Below are 18,027 nucleotides of genomic sequence, written 5' to 3' on the forward strand. Positions count from 1 at the left end.
TAAGAGATCCAGTGTGCGATACAATCTAGTTCAAGGATTGGATGACAAGTTAACAAGTCAATCTTAATAAAAAATAAAAAAGGATATCATCTCTTTTTTATATATATATAATTAAATCATGTTGTTTTTTAATATTTTTATTAATTTCTAAAACTAAAACAATCTCTTTTTTATAAAATTAAAAATTGTAACCGAGATGTGAAGACATAATTAAAGCTTTTCTAAGTCAACTACATAGCCAGTCCAAAAAAAACCTTAATTAAGGTTCAGGTCATTATATCATCGGATCAATCCACGGGGAGTTTCAAAATAGCATTGGGAATGCATGGTATAATTAGTGCCTCCTCCCATCCAATTATCGCATGTATAATATATGTGAAATGATTGGTATTTCATAGCATTACATTACACAACTAGTTCACACACACAAAGAGTTTCTCCATAAAAAATCATAATGTGAAGTCACGAAAAGAAAGGACGAAATAGAAAAGGCAATCAAATCTAAATTAGTACTTTGATTGGGTAAATAATAGCACACGCCATCGATGTGGAAAAGAACCTAAAATCTTGAAATTTAATCACGAAAAGTTTGGCACGAATTAAAATTTTCACCTCAGAAAGATAAGGGTATGGACACATATAAATTCAAAGCCTTCTACAATAATAACTTCCACGATCCCAACTACACCCACTCTAACCTTCCCATTAGTATTTTCTATATTTACACACAACTGTTTGTTCTCTTCATCCCCATCTTCTTCTTTCCTCTCAGAAACCAATGGCGATTTCCTCAATCTCTTTGTGTTATCTTCTGCTCCTTCTCTTCGTAACAGGTAAAGCATTAGCTCTCAAATATCTCATGACATCTCCATGTTGGGACTAGAGTCTTGTTTTTTGAAGAAGAAAAATCATGTTGAAAGATCATATATATGCATGTGTCTAGAGATTGTCAGTGGAAAAAAAATCTTGGATTCTTGATTGATGTTGTGGTTATTGGATTGCAGCTAAATTAATTAGCAAATTAACCATTCCAAGTTGTAATTAACTAAAAGATGATTATATATGTGTGTGTGTATAAGTTGCCGTATTAACAAGAACTGATCTCCACATGTCTATGGCTGATTTCTTGCAGGCAACGTAGGTAATGCCACCGTGTTTACTCTCCAAAACCAGTGCAGCTACACCTTATGGCCAGGAACTCTCTCTGGGAATGGAGCTGCCACTCTTGGTGATGGTGGTTTTACGTTGGCACCTGGTGCCTCAATCCAGTTCCAGGCTCCACCCGGTTGGTCAGGCCGATTTTGGGCCAGAACTGGGTGCGTATTTGATGAATCAGGCAGTGGAAAGTGCGTAACTGGTGACTGTGGTGGCATTCTAAACTGTATTGGTGGTGGTGCACCTCCCGTCAGTCTTGCGGAATTTACTATTGGGACAAACCCTAGTGACAAGGACTTTTATGATGTTAGTCTCGTGGATGGCTACAATGTTGGCTTAGGCGTCAAGGCATTGGGTGGCTACGGTGATTGTCAATATGCGGGTTGTGTTACGGATCTTAATGGGAACTGCCCCGCGGAGCTCCGAGTCGTGGATTCTGGCTCTACGGTTGCTTGCAAGAGTGCTTGCGCAGCCTTTAACGCCCCCGAGTTTTGCTGTACTGCCGATCATGCGACGCCACAGACTTGCTCGCCAACGCAATACTCGGTGATGTTCAAAAATGCTTGCCCGACAGCATATAGTTATGCTTATGATGATGCCTCAAGTACTTGTACTTGCACGGGGTCTGATTACTTGATCACATTTTGTCCGAGTGGTTCTGGATAATTTCCTGTCATGTTTCTTGGTAGATGATTATTTTATGAAGAATACAATCTTATTTATAGATCTATTTCTATGTGGGAATTCATACATTTGCAAGCAAGCATTTTTCTCAAGATTATCATATGATTACCATATTTGGCATTTTTCTTTCTTGTATTATTGGTTGTTATAATTAATTTGTTGATAGTATTAATTATTATGTGTTAGTGTTATAGTTTTCTTAAATGTTCTAAAGGTTCCTTTGGCTCAAGGCTGGCTTCTCTGGTTGGAATGGAAGTGCTCAACACCATTCAATTAATAAAAAAATTTATTACAATTTACCTGACTAGATCTTGACCGAGATGTTTGACAAGGTCAAATAAATCATTGTTTAACCCATTAAATTATTTGTTATTAGCATAGTCAATATTCAAAACACTTTGAAAGAAAACCAACTCAAATGATCATTTGAAAGTTGAGTTCATTAGTGTTTAATAACTATGGTGAAAGCTGCTAAAAAGCCTGTAGGAGGCTAATCGGTTCTACTTAAAAAGCCTATAGTTCAAGCCATTAGCCCATGATTTCATAGCCAGTCACCAAAACCCAGCTAAACAAGAAGCATAAACGCACCCAAACCCTTTTTTTTTATAATCAAAAAGAGACAGTCCCTGCTACAAGGCAAAAGAAAGAAGGGAACAAGCTGCAAGAGTGCCTAGATAGTGCAAATAGACTGAAAACAAACTAAACAAGGATTAGCTATAGCATCTGAACAAGGAGTATTGAGAAGTCTATGTCCGAGTCTGAGGCTTGTGTACGGTTAGAGCTTGTATTGGCGGGCCACCGTACGTTCCTTTCTCTTCAAACGAATGAAGTATGATTTACGAACAAGCGTATCGGGGCAATCTTAAGAGAGCACAGACGGTTTTTCTTCTGCAGATTTGTTTAACCTCTTGGAATCACAAAGAGAAATCACCAGACTGCCTACTTGGATTACATTTTAGAAGAATTTGCTACTGTGTAGTTTTTATACAAGAACAATAAAAAAAAAAAAACAAGTAATTTCTACCTCACAGCCAAAGTCACAAATACCACCTTAAGACTCCGGCTGTGGAAGCAAGAACCGAGTTTCTGAAGTTTTTTTACCTCCGAAATGGAAAAATTCTCTACAATACTGGTGGAGCTTCAATGGTGAAGGTAGACGGGTCTACTGACTGTCAACAGAATGCATCATAAAACTTGCAGTTTCACAAATCAGAACCATATTTGCTAGCCAAACGAACAAGGAATCCACCAAGTTCAGATCAAGAAAGCAGTTTACAGGCAGGCAACGTATTATTTGAGATATGGGTTCGATTGGCATAACCACCATTTTCATCTGACGCGTTAACTTTCAAAACCCTGTATCAGACTGAACATTAGGAGGCACTTTGCAAAATTATAAGAAAAAATTGGGGGACGAAATAAAGTAGACAAGGCTTTTCTATAAAGGCCTTCGGCCAATCCTCTAATCACTCGGTCAACAAAGCTTTTTACCTTCCTTTCTTTTTGTTTCTTTTTTGTTGTTTTCTTTATACATACACATTTCCAAATTTCTCTACAAGCGGCTTCATTTTCGAAAGCCAATGCCACCCAATTTCTTTAAACGAGGGTGAAGCGCAAGACCAAACCTACATCCAGGGCACGTGCTCTTCGTGCCACCTTTCCTACAATTGAGCCCTAGAAAAATTAAGAAAAAATCGATGGGGAAATAAACCACAGCTACCTATATTTTACAGACATTCCTCTGGACGAAGTATTACTTGAAAACAAACTACTCCGCAGACGACTAAACCATGATACTTTCATCTCACCAGAGCCCGTGCACTGACCCTCCCCTTCCCCCTCACTGCTAAAGAGGGTTTGGTCCGAGCAGTCAAGTGATGCTCCACAAGCTAAATTATAGGACTGACATGCTGAATGACATACCCGGAGCCTGTTGTCACCATCCATGTCACACTTTTGGATAGAGATCTGGTCATTCATGTGGACAAATTTTAGCCCATGCAATAAATCATCATCATGCATGACATATATTTTATAAATTGATGGGAAGGAGATTGATGATGAAAGAGGTGGGTGACTTACCCAGCAGGCTAGCCGCTTAGCAGCTGCATCACAGTAACTGCTGCCAAAGATATTAAATAATTTCCGAGCACCACCTGGGAACAATCGGTGATAGTTGGGCATGACAACAACTTCTTCTAGCTGCTGAAGTATGCTTGATTCACTGGGTGCGCAGTGTTGGCTGTCACTCCCCAGTACATTTTTGCAAACTGAAAGACTGGACAGCAGGGTTGAGCTGTTTAGACATGTGTAGCCAGCATAGTCTGAGCAACGGAATTCACAAACTCCGTTGTCGCAGACCCCACCATGTAGGCTGCATTGTTCATCACAAACAGCTGCATATCATAGCAAAGAACAAAATTAGAAAGATAATACTTGGAAGGATCATTATCAGGCTTCTCTGAGAAAGATCACATCACCAGTAGAGCAGTCAATGCCAGTGTAACCATTTTCACATTGACAGATCCCATTTGAAAGGCACTTGCCCTGGCCATTGCAATTCCCTGGACAGGAGCCTGCAAAAGAAAGAAAGAAATGCTTTATAGAAATGCAAAAATAGAAGTCAATGAAACCAAGATTCCTATCCACTGATTTCAAACTGGTATATTGAAACCTTTATAGGAGCTTACGTTTACTACAATCATGACCATGAAATCCTACAAAACAGTGACACTTTCCATCTACACAGTCTCCATTAAAATCACAAGAACTGGGGCACTGTCCAGGTACAGAAATGGAACCTGTACTGCAGAGCTCATGGTAAGCAGGACAGATCAACTCCCCTTCAGGCAAGAACAAAACAACAGAAAATACAAGGATGAATAGGCTTCACGATTCAATGTGATCAATCAGCTTAAAAACAAATAAATAACTACCGTTAAATCCAGGGAATTGAACTGGTCCTCCAGCTTCTGGACACGCTTTCCAAATACCATCCACAGCAACCTAAAAAGAGGGTCATCAGAATTACATTGAAAAACACACCGTGCTTTTTAGTAGCAGCACAAAAGTACCAATTATTTTCAAAATCCTAAAATTAGACATTCAAGTCTCATTCAGGCCATCCCCTTAGTAAACAACAGCGCCATGTAAGAGGCAAGAAGCTCGTGCTGTGCAATCTGTTGCCTTATTCCATGTCAAAGAGGGAAACTGGATGGATAGGTATGTTCAATGGACATCCTACAGACTCACACACCTCCATAGTGAAAGTTTGCTAAACCCTGTGACTGAATTCCTTGACACAAATGTTATTTTCTGGAAAATTTAGGAAAACTTAAAAGTTCATAGGTCATAAGAACAGAGGTTAAATACTTGCAAATCTCCAAATCATCACAAGTCGATAACAGCTTACAAAATTGCACAAATTTCTTTAATTCATCTTTTCAACCCTCTCAAAAACTCATAATTTGTTGAGAAAATTACAGTTTATATGTAAAGTTCGAAGCTCAGAAGCTTCCACAGACAACTGAACGGATCACACTAGCATCTATTAAACTACAGCATGGCATGCAGGAAAATATTAACTGTATCAGAGCTCTGATGCATACCTCAAGAGAGTTATTGACACATCTGTGCTGATAACAACCATTTCCTTGGGTCACTGAGCCCCGGACAAACCCAGATCGTACTAATGATGAGGTCATACACCTACATGCATTATTTTAAAACAGATGATCAGTATATTGTTGCTTAAACTCTTCAACTAGACCCTAGAAGAGGCTCTAATCTAAAATCTCACCTGGACCTACTTCCTCGCACTTCACCTAACATTCTATCTGGCTCTCTTGCACTGTTAGAGTCTGTACAGGATCCATCGGAGTATGCCACAAAATAAGTACAGTAGTCGGCCAGTGAGGACTGCCCGCCTGTGATGACCAATTAAAGAAAGTAAAACAAATTATCAAATTAAGGACCAATCCAACTTGCTTAAGGATATTGATTTATTGAAACAATCACAGCCTTGTTCAAATGCATATATGTTGAAGCATGGCCAGCTGTTACAAGCAGCTTATGACACCCAAAGACTCGTGTAGAAATAATTGAGGGAAAAAAACTTTATCTTGACAAGATTTTGAATCAAAGCAAAGTCTCCATAAGTTGAAGCCACTAAATGAGGATCTCGGATGAAATATGGAATAATGGGAGAAAAATGTGGTTAAGGAGATGATCTCCTGGATCTCAACGATTAATCACAGACACGACATGAAATCTAGACTTAGTTTGATGTGAGAATCTTGAAGGACAGACTGCCATTCCAATTTATATAGGAAAAAAAAACAGGGGTTAAAAATATTTGACCTCCAAAAAACATCAATTTACAACAACATATATAAGAGCAGGAAATTTTATAACTGCATATTCATAGACTAGCAGAATTTGAACACAGAGCATAAATAAAGTGCTAGAAATAGCAAGCTCAAGAACAAACCTTTATTTGCCTGCGGGAAGTAGCGAGCCCACTGGGGGAGATCTCCACTGTAACTTACAATTGGGCAATAACCTTCTGCCTCCCTGTTGTATGTACAGCCTGACAACTGGGTAGTGTTGCAATGATATGCCCCCTTCCAGAGGTTGCAAGGGGAAGTAAGAAAATCAGTTCCTTGATTTCGACCCCAATCGAGATGATCTGCCATGCTATAGTTAGCTCGGTACCAACCACTATCCTCCAATAGAGCTAGTGTCATTTTTGAAACTACAGATCTTGTATCCACGGATCCTGTCATTATCTCGTTCATCATAAGCCTCTTTTCCCAATGTGACCCTGCAGCCAAGTTCCCAGATAACTAACAATCACTAAATTGCTAAGAATTACCACATTTTTAGCCAGAATAAGGCACGCGTCAGATAGTACCAATAAATTAGTGCTGCTCAAACTGGTATTAACATTTTCCACATGTCATTCATTCAGTATTTCTGTTTCCCTAAATTAACATCCTGTTATTTACTGCAGATTGATTTTCAGAGATAGGTGTTGATGCAAGTGCTTCAAAGACAAACAAGATGTCTACAATCTATTTATAGCGAAATTAAATATAAAAAGTAAACACTGCTTGAAATTGAAAAGCATTCACAGAATATAAAAAGAATACCTGATGTGCCACGTCCTCCCCCATCTTCAAGCTCTAAACCTGTAAAATTTTCAGAGAATGCCTGCTAGAAGGAAAACTAATCAAACCTTTGTTGGCTTTTGGGTTGTGATAATCGGAAAGGAGAGTATTTTGACGATGCAAGCATTCCCTTGGAAAACGGGAAAGCTGCACAGCACTTACCCCATAATGATGTCGTGAGTGCATGAGAACACGGGGAAGAACTACACGTGTTACCATCCGGCCAAGTTTTTCATCCATGAGTTGTTCAGTGACCTGAAAAGGCAACATGCAATGTGAGTTTACTGCAGATGTGAAATTCCCATGAAAGAACACAAATATACCACGAAATCTTTTCAAAATAACATTTTTATGGAAGAAAACATAAGTTCCATTGCAAAGTTTTAAGAATTGATCCAACAGTATATTTGCTATCTACCTTACTGCGCCTTCTCTTTCTGTCATCCCTGAAATGGGCAAAGGCATGAGGATCAAAACCAAGGACATGCATCACCTGGACAAGATTAAACATGTTAATCAGTAAAGATAGATCATTCCACAGGTTGCCAATCTTGTTGATTTAATTATGAAATCACCTCATGAATGAGGGTAGCAGAAAGTAAAGTCTCTGCTTCAGCTGTCAAATGGCGAGGGGCAACATTCACATGTCCTGCAAAAGAAATGAACAGCTCAGAATATTTATCACGTGAACAGGGAGATATTGCTCAATGCAAAAAATTGCAGAACTAAGAAATTACCAGCAATTGCACGACCCCATTGATCACGTTCACATGCTACTGCCCATGCAAGAGTGTTGCCAGTGGTAGGTCTTGTAGTCACCAAGAGAACCAAGTCCGCATCAGCAACACCCTCTGTGAACAATTTAAGCAAATATGAAAGTTGCCTCAAAATTTAACAAGTGCCACAAAAGTCAGAACAGCAATCTGAGTAGATCACTAAGCAAAAGGGCAACTGAAATGATGATACCTTCAACGTATCCATGTGGAAGTTGTACACCTCCATCTTGCCCACATGCAGAATATCCACTCAACCGCAAGTTACCCTTTACAGGCTCAACAGCCAATGCTCCCCTAAACCAATCAGCTGTCTGCCCTAGAGCCTTCACCAAAATAAGTTCTTCAGCTTTATCAAGCTTTTTTGCTGATAGAAATGCAAATTACAGTTTCATGCCTGATGAAGTTTTAATAGTCATCTCAAAACATGCTTCACAGAGTAGACGTCTTGAATTAATTTTATAATGGCTAACCTTGCGAAGACGATGCCTTTTGTCCTCCCTGGAAATATCATCAACAGTGCAATTGTACCAGCAATCACCATAAATTGGAGGATCGCCATGGGGATTGCAAGGAGTGCCAGGAAGAGAAGCCACTGGAGGCTCCCCAAGCTGATAAGACACAAAGAACAGACAATATTACTTCCACAGCTGAAAGTAGTGCACCTAACTGAGCTTACTAAATCAGATGTGACACCCACCTTCACAATATCACCAACTTTCCGACAATCTCTATCAGGAGAGTGACCAACAGCGTCATAATTCAAAAATATCCTAATTGGTTTCTTTACACCTTTTTGCTGTAACGATGATTCTGAGATTCCAAGCAATGCCCTACCTTTGCCATTAAGGGGTTTAGAGTTACCAGACTGACCATAAACCTGTGGCGTAACAGAGTACACCTGGCGACCAGGTCGTTTCCTCTCTTCAATTATCTGGTCATGAATGCATGAATGTGATACAATATTTTCACTTCCCCTTTCTGCACTTTGCCCTTGCAATTGCTGGCCATGACTTTCAGCATTTATAGCTTGAAAGCATAACAATATCAACGCAATCTGTTTCAAAGTCAATAACAAGTACATATTATTGAAATTACTTATCAAGCACAAACAAGTAAATCTGACAGGTATGAACTTGAGCAGAAAGCTTCCAATTTCAAACACTGATATAGTAATAATATTAAAACGAGCAAATTTGCAAAAAAAATTGGCCAAAAAAAAATCAACAGATCTTGCGACTCCAAATTCAGAGTAACAAATACCAGAATAAAGACCCAAGCTTTGAACTCCATGAGCTCAATTAAGCTTTAGCTCCAAACTAATAAAGCAGCTAATTATAATACTTTTTACTTGAAAATCCTCGAACCCAGCTTATTCGTGCAGGTTAAGTAATCCAAATTCTATAACGAAGCTTATGTCCACAGAAAATCAGGTAACCGTGAACAGTTTCAGAAAAGTGTTTTCCACGAACAAAAGGGAAAACTAAGAAAGAAACAAAGAAAGCGACTGGAGGAAAAAAAAACTATAAACTAGAAAACAAAATCTTTGGCATCTGACAATCACTTGAGGGTTACAGTTCAGTAATAAAACCCAGAAATTTCCTCTCTTTTCCCTCGAATTCTCGGTAAACAAACAAAGCCGGTGAACTAAAACCCTAAATCCTACATTTCACAGAAGAAAAGCAAACAAGAAGACAGCATTAATATTTACCAAAAAGAAAAGGAACAGCATACCTCGAAAACAATGAGTGTGAATCTGAACTTGGTGTCAACTCTAGTCACCGAACATGAACTAAACTTGTTTATAAAACCCTCCATGAAATGTCTAAAACTGTACAACAAAACAGTGTGTATTCCATCAAATCGCCGGCGATTTCCCGATCCGCCCGAAAAACCGCTGGCTAATCCGCATTTCAGCCATCCAGACGATAAAAAGCAAGGATAGTATTTTATTTTGATAGAATCAAAGAGAAAATAAAATTTTATTATGATTATAATTAAGTACTAAGATTTTAAATCGTCAATAGTAGTACGCGGGACAAAAAAAAAAAAAAAAAAAAAACAAGGAGCAGAGTAGAAGGGTGTTTGGTTTTTTTCCTTTTTATGGACTGATTCAAAAACGATGTGGTGGTGTTGAATGCAAGAGGAGGAGGAAGACCATTTGAACTGGCTTGAAATTGAAGCTTTATACACAGAAGAGGAAAATCTGTGACAGTGAAGAGAGAGAGGGGGGACGAAGTAAAGGAGAAAAGGTAGAGAGAGAAAGAGATGCTTGAAAATCAAATGGATTAGGTAGGAGTGGGTATAGTTGATAAAATAATATCGTTGTTTTTTCAATTTTTATATTCATTAATTACTAATTAAATTATTGTTATCGATCTGGTTTAAAGATTTGTCCTAAAAACAAGTGTGGTTTGTTTAATTATAAAAATATTTTATTTCTGAAAAAAAAAATATTTACCTAATCAGGTTAAAGTGATGTTTGGCTGGTGTTCCGAGTTAGAAAGAATAAGTAGAGAAAAAATAAAAATATATTTACTAAAGATATAAATAAAGACAAAAAAAAATATGTATTTGGCAACATTTTTAAGTAATTTTCTATAATAAAATAATGTATTGAGTTTTTTAATATTTTAACAAAAAAAAAACTTGAGAATCAAACTTCAATCTTGGATTTTTCAAATCAATCTCTCATACCAAAATTAAACCATTATCATACTAGAACCAATTATCTATAATATTAAATTCAATTATAATAATTAATTTAAATTCAATTAATAAAAAAATAAATTTTATTTTATTTTATTTTTTATATTACTCTTGTTATTTTGATTTTGATTTTTTTAACATCTTTAAAAAAGAAATTGGTAAATAATTTTATTTTTTTTAGTTAGTGAATAGTAGGCTAGCCTTTGATTTATTTTATTATTATTGTTAAAAATTTTAATATAATTTAGAAAATTCCAAACATGGTGTTCGGGTATGATAATTTTTTTATCATTTTTTGGAGCGATAAGCTTTTAAAAGTTGCAAAATTCATGCATGTTATGTATTGTGATATAACATATTTTAAAAAAAATATTTTTAATTAAAAATATATAAAAATAATATTTTTTTATTTTTAATATTACCACATCAAAACCATAAAAAATATAAAAATACTAATTAAATATTTTTTTAAATAACAAAAATAAAAGACAATTTGAAAAGTTAAAGGTTATATCAATGCAAATAAAAACATCGGTGTTGTTGCGATCTCACTTATATATATAAATGCCACTGTGCGAGTAATTTTTTTTTACTCGGTGGACGAGGCAACGGCGGCCCATGACCGCAACTGGGAGGGAATAGCGATGAAAATGTACTAGTAATAAATTTAACTGCTCATGTTGTCGATTCTTGTGTTTATCCAGGAAGCGGCGTGTTGGCGTTGTGAATTGTAGTGGCGGTCCGGCGAGTATTTTTGAGTAGATTTTACGTTTTAAAATTTTAGTTAAGCTGCCACGTATTCAAAAAGATATTGTGTTTTCAACCCCCCGATAATTAACACATTGGCGCTAATGATTGCATGTAAATTCTAGAGATTTTCTATTTATAGCATCTAACGTACACTTGCTATCAATTTTGAATCAAATGAAATTTTATATTATCAAACTCAGTCAATCCAGTTTAAACATGAGTGAAACTCAATTTAATTTAATTTTCAATTCAAAACAGTACAATCTTCCTTTCATTTTCAAAAAAATAAGTAAATACAGGTTTTCATGGTCATTTTAATTGATAATAGTGCAAAATTAAACAAAATATTTCAAAGCAAGTTATTATTAATAACAATGTATGGGCTGATAACTTGCTATGATATGAGATCTAATACGAGCCAGGTTTTATATTAAATCAGATGAGAGTTTATATTGTCAAACTCCATTAATCTAGCTAAAGCATGAGTGGAACCCAATTTAATTTATTTTCTAATTCAAGACAATGCAGCCATCCTTCCAGTGTCGAAAGAATAAGCAAATACAAGTTTACAAGGTCTTTGTTAATTGATAATGTTGCAAAATTAAACAAAATATTTTAAAGCAAACCAGTGTTATTAATTTATGGCATGAGATATCAATTTGGTAACTTGCTATAATACAAAATCTAATATAAGCCGAGTTTTATATTAAACTATAAAATTCAATTAATCTAGTTAAAATATGAGCAAGATCCAATTTAATTTATTTTTTAATTAAAAAAAAAAATACAACCCTCCTTTAAGTGTCCAGGGAATAAGTAAACACAAGATTCCAAGGTCTATATTAATTGACAATATTGCAGAATTGAACAAAAAAATTCAAAACAAATTAGTATTATTAAACCGTGTTTGGCCTAGTATATAAATTCGGTAATTTGCTGAAATTTAAAATTCAACAGAAGCTGCTTCTAGGTGTCATATTAAATTAGACGAGAGTTTATATTATCAAACTTAATCAATCAAATTAAAACATGAACCAATTTAATTTATTTTTTAATTTAAAATAATATTATTTTAATTATTTTAAAAAATATTAAAATATAATTGTTTTAGATTCCCTTACTTCAATAAAAGACAATTCACTCCAAGAATAGCTAGGTTAATTTTTTAAATTAATAAGCTTGTATTTTAAAAGTAATTTTAAAAAAATTAAAATTTTTTTTATTTTTTTACTTATTTTAAATTAATATGTTTTTAGATATTTTAATGTATTAATTTTAAAAAATAAAAAATATATTATTTTAATATATTTTTAAATAAAAAAATATTTAAAAAACCAATCCAAACAACACTCCATGAGCTGCAATCATCAAAAAAAAAAAAAAATTAGGTTACAAATTAAAATCAATCATGCCGTACATGACAGTGCTTTTAAATGAACCGAGTTTCTTTCTTTCTTTTTTTAATTTGTGGTTAAAAGTTCAGCCTGGTTAGCTTTGGTACGCAAATCAAATAAATGCTGATGGGCCCACATCCATAAACGGCTCCGGTGTCAGTACTTTCACGGCACCGTAGTTGAAGGCATTTGGTCCCACGACACCACGTAAAATTATAAATTCGACGAAGGTATGAAATTGCGTTACAAATTATTTTTTAAAAATGTTTTTTTAAAATATATATTAAAATAATATTTTTATTTTATAAAAAAAAAATTTAAAACAAGTTGGGCAATTTAAAACAATTTTTTATTTATGTGGGGTAATTTTTATTTTTTAATATTGAATTTATTTTTTATTTTCTAATAAAAAAAAATGATTTGATCCAACGAATTTTATAAACTGTATCATTGAATTTGATAGCTTCACCTTTTTTTTTTTTTTTTTTGCTTTGATTTTGTGTTTTCCAAGCTTAATTAATTGACAAGGTCATGTTATGCATGTAACTTTCATACAATTAATTTATTATCTGTTGTGATCTTTTAAGTTTGACCTATTGTATCACATTTAATAATGATGGTACCAAAATATTTTTGACAATCTTCGATATTAGTTTTTTACATTCTAAAAGATAGTACCATGCAGCTCGACTGGTCCGAGTTTTTTTTTTTTAAAAAAAATGCTCCCGAGTTTGATACAGACGTTGCTCATGTTCATTGCGATAATTAGAGTGTGGGTTCGGAGCAGTTCCTGTTTGAATAGGGTAGGTTGGAGAAAATCCAGGAGAGGAAAGGGACCAGAAGCTATGAAGGTTGTCCTGTATTGGATTAGATTAGATGAGCTGTTCGGTTTGGTATTTTGCTAACCCACAATACAAGCTTCAATAATTATCTTTCTAATTTGACATTTAATCCTGCTGTCTCATTTTTTTAGTCTCGAGATATATTGTAATAGGGACAGGTAATCTAAGAGTATTATTCATCTCTCACTGTCTCCAAGCGTCCCTGCTCACCAATAGTAGCTAGATTACAACCCATCTATTTAAAAATCAATGTAATTATACCAAGAAGTTTGCTCTCTATGTGGTTTCAGGTTCGAACTCTAGGTTGCTCATATGATGGTCACTGGAAGCTTACATGGATCATTAATTTCAGGGCTCGTGGGAATTAGTCGAAGTGTGCGCAAGCTGGCCCGAACACCCACGTTAAACCTAAAAAAAAAAAAAACAATGTAATCATGCCTTATTTTATTTGGGTAACTGTTACTTATCCTAACGAACACTGTTCTTGACACTCTCGATACATTAAAAGGAAGAAGAAGCCCAGGTGGTCCCTACACTCAACGTAGCACGAGCACGACTCCAAGTTCAGGTTTCACAGGAGCACAAAGAGAAGTCGAGTAATTGATTGGATTCTAGCTGAAAGATAATTCAAAACAGCTATACCAAAGTTACCAGAGAGTAATTGATTTTTTTTTTTTAATTTTTTGTAGTTTGGTGATGATTATTTTTTAAAATAGTTTTTGTTTGAACATATATTAAAATAATATTTTAAAAAAAAAATTGACATCAAAATGATAAAAAATAATTTAAAATAAAAAATAATTGAATTTTAATAATAAACAAGTTAAAACTTACTCTCAAATAATGTTATTGTCGAGAGTTGGCTCAAAATAACTATACCAAAGTTACAAGAGGATATGGAGCATAGTTTTTAACTGTTTGTGAGTTCAATAACTTTTATTTTTATTTTTAGGTAATTTTTAAAAAGTATATTTATTTTAGAAAAAATATTAAATTAATTTTTCTAGTATTTTTCAATAATTTTGCTATATTAATATAACAAATAAAAAATATTTTTAAAAAAAAACATTCTATATAACAATACTAAACACTTTTCCAAGTTAGCAACATGTGAGAATCTTATGGACTCGTCAATGCTTCCACTATTTAAACCCTAACATTATCCTTCTAGATTTCAAAAAAATGTTTTGAAAGCTAGGAGATGATCACTTTTTTCGGTCCTTTCCTTTTTCTTTAATTTCTTTTATTTTTTGCTCTCGAATCACAACATATGCGATGATATCTCAGGGAAAAATTCTAAAACCCAAAACGGAAATTCCAAAAAGTGGAGGTGCCCTGGTAGTGATATCTAATTGATATTTAATGACGGGTTAACATTAAACTTTCGAGAAAATTATAAAAGTAATATCTCGAAATTATAAAATGTATCGAGAGAAGTGAGGCCTTGACGAGCCCATATAGGAGAAACATAGCTCGAGAAAAATAAAAATTCAGCAATTATAACATCAGAATTTGAAAGAGAAATTCAACGGTATGTAACAACCTCAGACAAACGGATTTCGAGCAATTCATGTGTTACAGAGTAAACTGTTTTCAATGTGTTTGGACATGTGAAGTCTGTCAGATTTTTTTTCCTTTTCAATGGCAAGGCCACTAGCCACGACATCCATCTTCCCTCGGTTGGTAAATGCCACCTAAATGCACATTAGGCAGCTGTCGATGTACGCATTGCTATTGCCACTCCACGTATGACAATATGTTCAATGTTCACTGCTTAAATTATAGCTATTAAACCCTATCTATTTCAGTAAATTAACCGGCGACTTATCGATTTAAAATATGATTTAATTTGAGTTTGTTTTTAAATTGTTTTAAATGTTAATTTGATTAAACTTGAATAACTGATGACTGGTCAAACTTTTATAAAACTTGATATAATCAATTTTTTTAAAATACTTTGATGTAAAAAAATGTTATTTTAAGATTAATCTATATTAACATGGTGATGTGAAGTTGACGATAACCCGAAAAGTCAATAGATACAGGGATCTATGAAAACTATGTTTAAATGAGTTAATGGAGTGCTATTATATCAACGTAAAGTGGTGTTATCAGCATCCATTGCCGTCGTCTTTATAGTTTGATAAATAATTCAAACTTGAAAGCACTAAATTGATTATTACATCTCTCTTTTTTTTCAATTGAACAGAATTTTACAAATTAATTATTAGTTTAACTAAAAATAGTCGAGTGACAAATAATTGATTAGAAAAAAAAGATATTTTTATATCATATTTTATTATTTGCATTTCAGAACTTGAGTTGAATATCTTTTTTTACAACTTAGGTCTCAAAAAATAGCCACATACCGGTGGATGGCGTCCGAAATATATCCATTATATGTATATATGACCAATGTTTTATCTTTCCCTTAGATTTTTGCCTGGATATGGTTTGTTGCATGTTGACATGCTAGCACCACTTCTGCCTGGTCGCTTTCTCGAAAAAGTTAAGGTCATAACTTTGATTTGAATATGATTATGCTATGTTTTAGTGGGGACGGTAAAGGTTAATTAGTTCGTGCCAGGGAAATAATTAATTTCACAACTTTGACCTTCCGACTAATCATCGCCACCCCCAGTGCCTCTGTACATTTGAGCAGTAGGGTTTGACATCAATTCAAAATTCCTTTATGATTTATTTAGGCTCTTTAATCATTTGGTTTTCTGGGTAATATAACTTTTTAATACAATATCACAACTTTAATGATCAACGGAATAAGATTTTAAATTTCATCAAATAAAAAATAATACAAAAATATTTTTGGAATCCAATCAATGTTTAATAAATGTCATTAAAAAACAAATCATGGAACATTATGGGTTGCTGCTCTGTGCGCCAATCCAAAACTTCCAAGGAAAAGCAACATCAAAATTACGTGAGAGATTTTTCAAGAAAACAATGATACTATTGCTTGCCGAGGCTGGTCCATTCACGTGAGAATTATTTCGATGGAGGTCCTGACTAACTACTTGGATAGGTGGTGTCCTTAATGCATGGACGGCTTCCGCCCTTCGTTTTCTCTATTATCTAAGGGAAACAAGGAGGCTAGCTAGGGTCAAGCATGGTCACGTCTAGGGACCGGCATGTGAAGAAAATTCAAGCGGAAGCGACCCATGCATGCTGTCTAACCACTGATCGACGTGGAAAGTTTCCTCGTGGCAATTAATAAATTGACTGTTTTGATCTAGCTTGTTATAGGCAAAACCAAAAAATGGAAAACGAAAATTAATATTCACGGGCTCCCCGCTCAAACAAAACACGATTAGGACCTTTCTCTCGAAATCAAAATTTAAAAAGAGTGAAACTCCAGCCTTTCCTTTTCTCCGTCTCGCAGGGGCTAAGGAGTGATTAATACTACTGTAAGTCTCACCTATGCATCATGCCGACATCATTTATCACGGTCCATGGAACACTGCAACCTTGTTTTTTCCTACAAAAGACATGAAACATTAATTAATAGGTGGACATTAATTAATGGTTTCTGCCACCGAACACAGTGAAATATTGGTTTCCTTGGTTCATTTATCTTGATTTTCAAAAGAACGTACGAGTTTGTTGGACAATCTAATTATAGGTATTTTTTAAATATTTTTTTTATGTTAATAATATATTTTTTAAAAAAATTATTTTTAATATCAACACGTAAAAATAAAAATAATTTAAAAATATTAAAAATATATTAATTTGAAGTAAATAAAAAAATAAAAAAATTTTAAATTTTTTTAGAAATATTTCTAAAACGTAAAAATAAACAGACCCTAGGACAAGGCTAAAAAATCTTCTGTTTATGTGAAGTAGAAAATAATTTTTTAAAAAATATATTATTTTTTATTTATTTTTAACATTAATATATTAAAATCATAAAAATTATTAAAAAAATTAATTTAATAATTTTGTTATGATAAATACAAGCTACCATGCTTTCCCTTTTTTAAAAAAAACCAAGCCTATATAAATTAAAACTTGTTTAAGGTTGCGGATGAATATGTTTTTTTTTAATATTTTTTATTTAAAAATATATTTAAATAATATTTTTTAGAATTTTATTTTTAAAATTAACATATTAAAATAATAATAATAATAATAATTTAATAATATCCTATCTTCCCATAGGAATGACGAGATGCATGCCCCCGCGCTGCCGCGGGCTTATAAAATAAATATATTTAATAGTGTTATAATTGTGAACCAGTGCTAGATAAGTAATAAAAACTAAAGATATGATGGAGCTAATATTTCATGACAAGAAAAAAAGTTGTGTTGGTGATCAAAACTTAGAGACTGAACAAAATGATTTGTAGCAATTCCATAATGTTTTGGGAAGAAAGATACATTGCTTTACCACGTGATTTAGCTTTTCTGTTAATAAAAAGCAAAAAAAATTACAAAGCTAAATTTTCTACCAACTTAATATTAAAAAAAACCAACAAAGATAATTTTGGAAGGAAAAAAACCTATAAGAAAAAACATTGTAGCAATTGATAATGTT

The 18,027-nt window shown here is 33.9% G+C and overlaps 2 protein-coding genes across 2 annotated transcripts; one reads left to right on the top strand and one right to left on the bottom strand.

Moving 5' to 3' along the window:
* The first annotated feature begins 664 nt into the window (after positions 1-664).
* LOC118034140 (pathogenesis-related thaumatin-like protein 3.5) lies at positions 665-1,883 on the top strand. Its single transcript, XM_035039349.2, has 2 exons — positions 665-833; positions 1,133-1,883. The coding sequence occupies exons 1-2, from the start codon at positions 779-781 to the stop codon at positions 1,819-1,821; spliced, it is 744 nt and encodes a 247-aa protein (XP_034895240.1). The 5' UTR covers positions 665-778; the 3' UTR covers positions 1,822-1,883.
* A 1,390-nt stretch (positions 1,884-3,273) lies between these two features.
* LOC118034139 (uncharacterized) lies at positions 3,274-10,074 on the bottom strand. The gene is made up of 17 exons (XM_035039347.2): positions 9,515-10,074; positions 8,481-8,837; positions 8,254-8,391; positions 7,974-8,106; positions 7,745-7,858; positions 7,583-7,656; positions 7,426-7,500; positions 7,170-7,262; positions 6,990-7,050; positions 6,329-6,661; positions 5,639-5,765; positions 5,448-5,547; positions 4,776-4,845; positions 4,530-4,682; positions 4,320-4,415; positions 3,922-4,235; positions 3,274-3,807 (listed from the first exon to the last, which is right to left on the bottom strand). Exons 1-17 carry the CDS (start codon positions 9,596-9,598, stop codon positions 3,556-3,558), a joined length of 2,574 nt encoding a protein of 857 aa, XP_034895238.1. The 5' UTR covers positions 9,599-10,074; the 3' UTR covers positions 3,274-3,555.
* Between the last annotated feature and the right edge of the window lie 7,953 nt (positions 10,075-18,027).

Source organism: Populus alba, chromosome 14 (assembly GCF_005239225.2).
Source record: "Populus alba chromosome 14, ASM523922v2, whole genome shotgun sequence".
Classification (NCBI taxonomy): Eukaryota; Viridiplantae; Streptophyta; class Magnoliopsida; order Malpighiales; family Salicaceae; genus Populus; species Populus alba.

Excerpts from the sequence above, each read along its gene's own strand:
- LOC118034139 (XM_035039347.2), bottom strand. The coding sequence starts at position 9,598 with ATGGAGGGTTTTATAAACAAGTTTAGTTCATGTTCGGTGACTAGAGTT. Across the intron at positions 8,838-9,514 it reads TCACACTCATTGTTTTCGAG|ATTGCGTTGATATTGTTATG; the intron begins GTATGCTGTTCC and ends ACTTTGAAACAG. Across the intron at positions 7,501-7,582 it reads CTGCTACCCTCATTCATGAG|GTGATGCATGTCCTTGGTTT; the intron begins GTGATTTCATAA and ends AATCTTGTCCAG.
- LOC118034140 (XM_035039349.2), top strand. The coding sequence starts at position 779 with ATGGCGATTTCCTCAATCTCTTTGTGTTATCTTCTGCTCCTTCTCTTC. Across the intron at positions 834-1,132 it reads GCTCCTTCTCTTCGTAACAG|GCAACGTAGGTAATGCCACC; the intron begins GTAAAGCATTAG and ends GATTTCTTGCAG.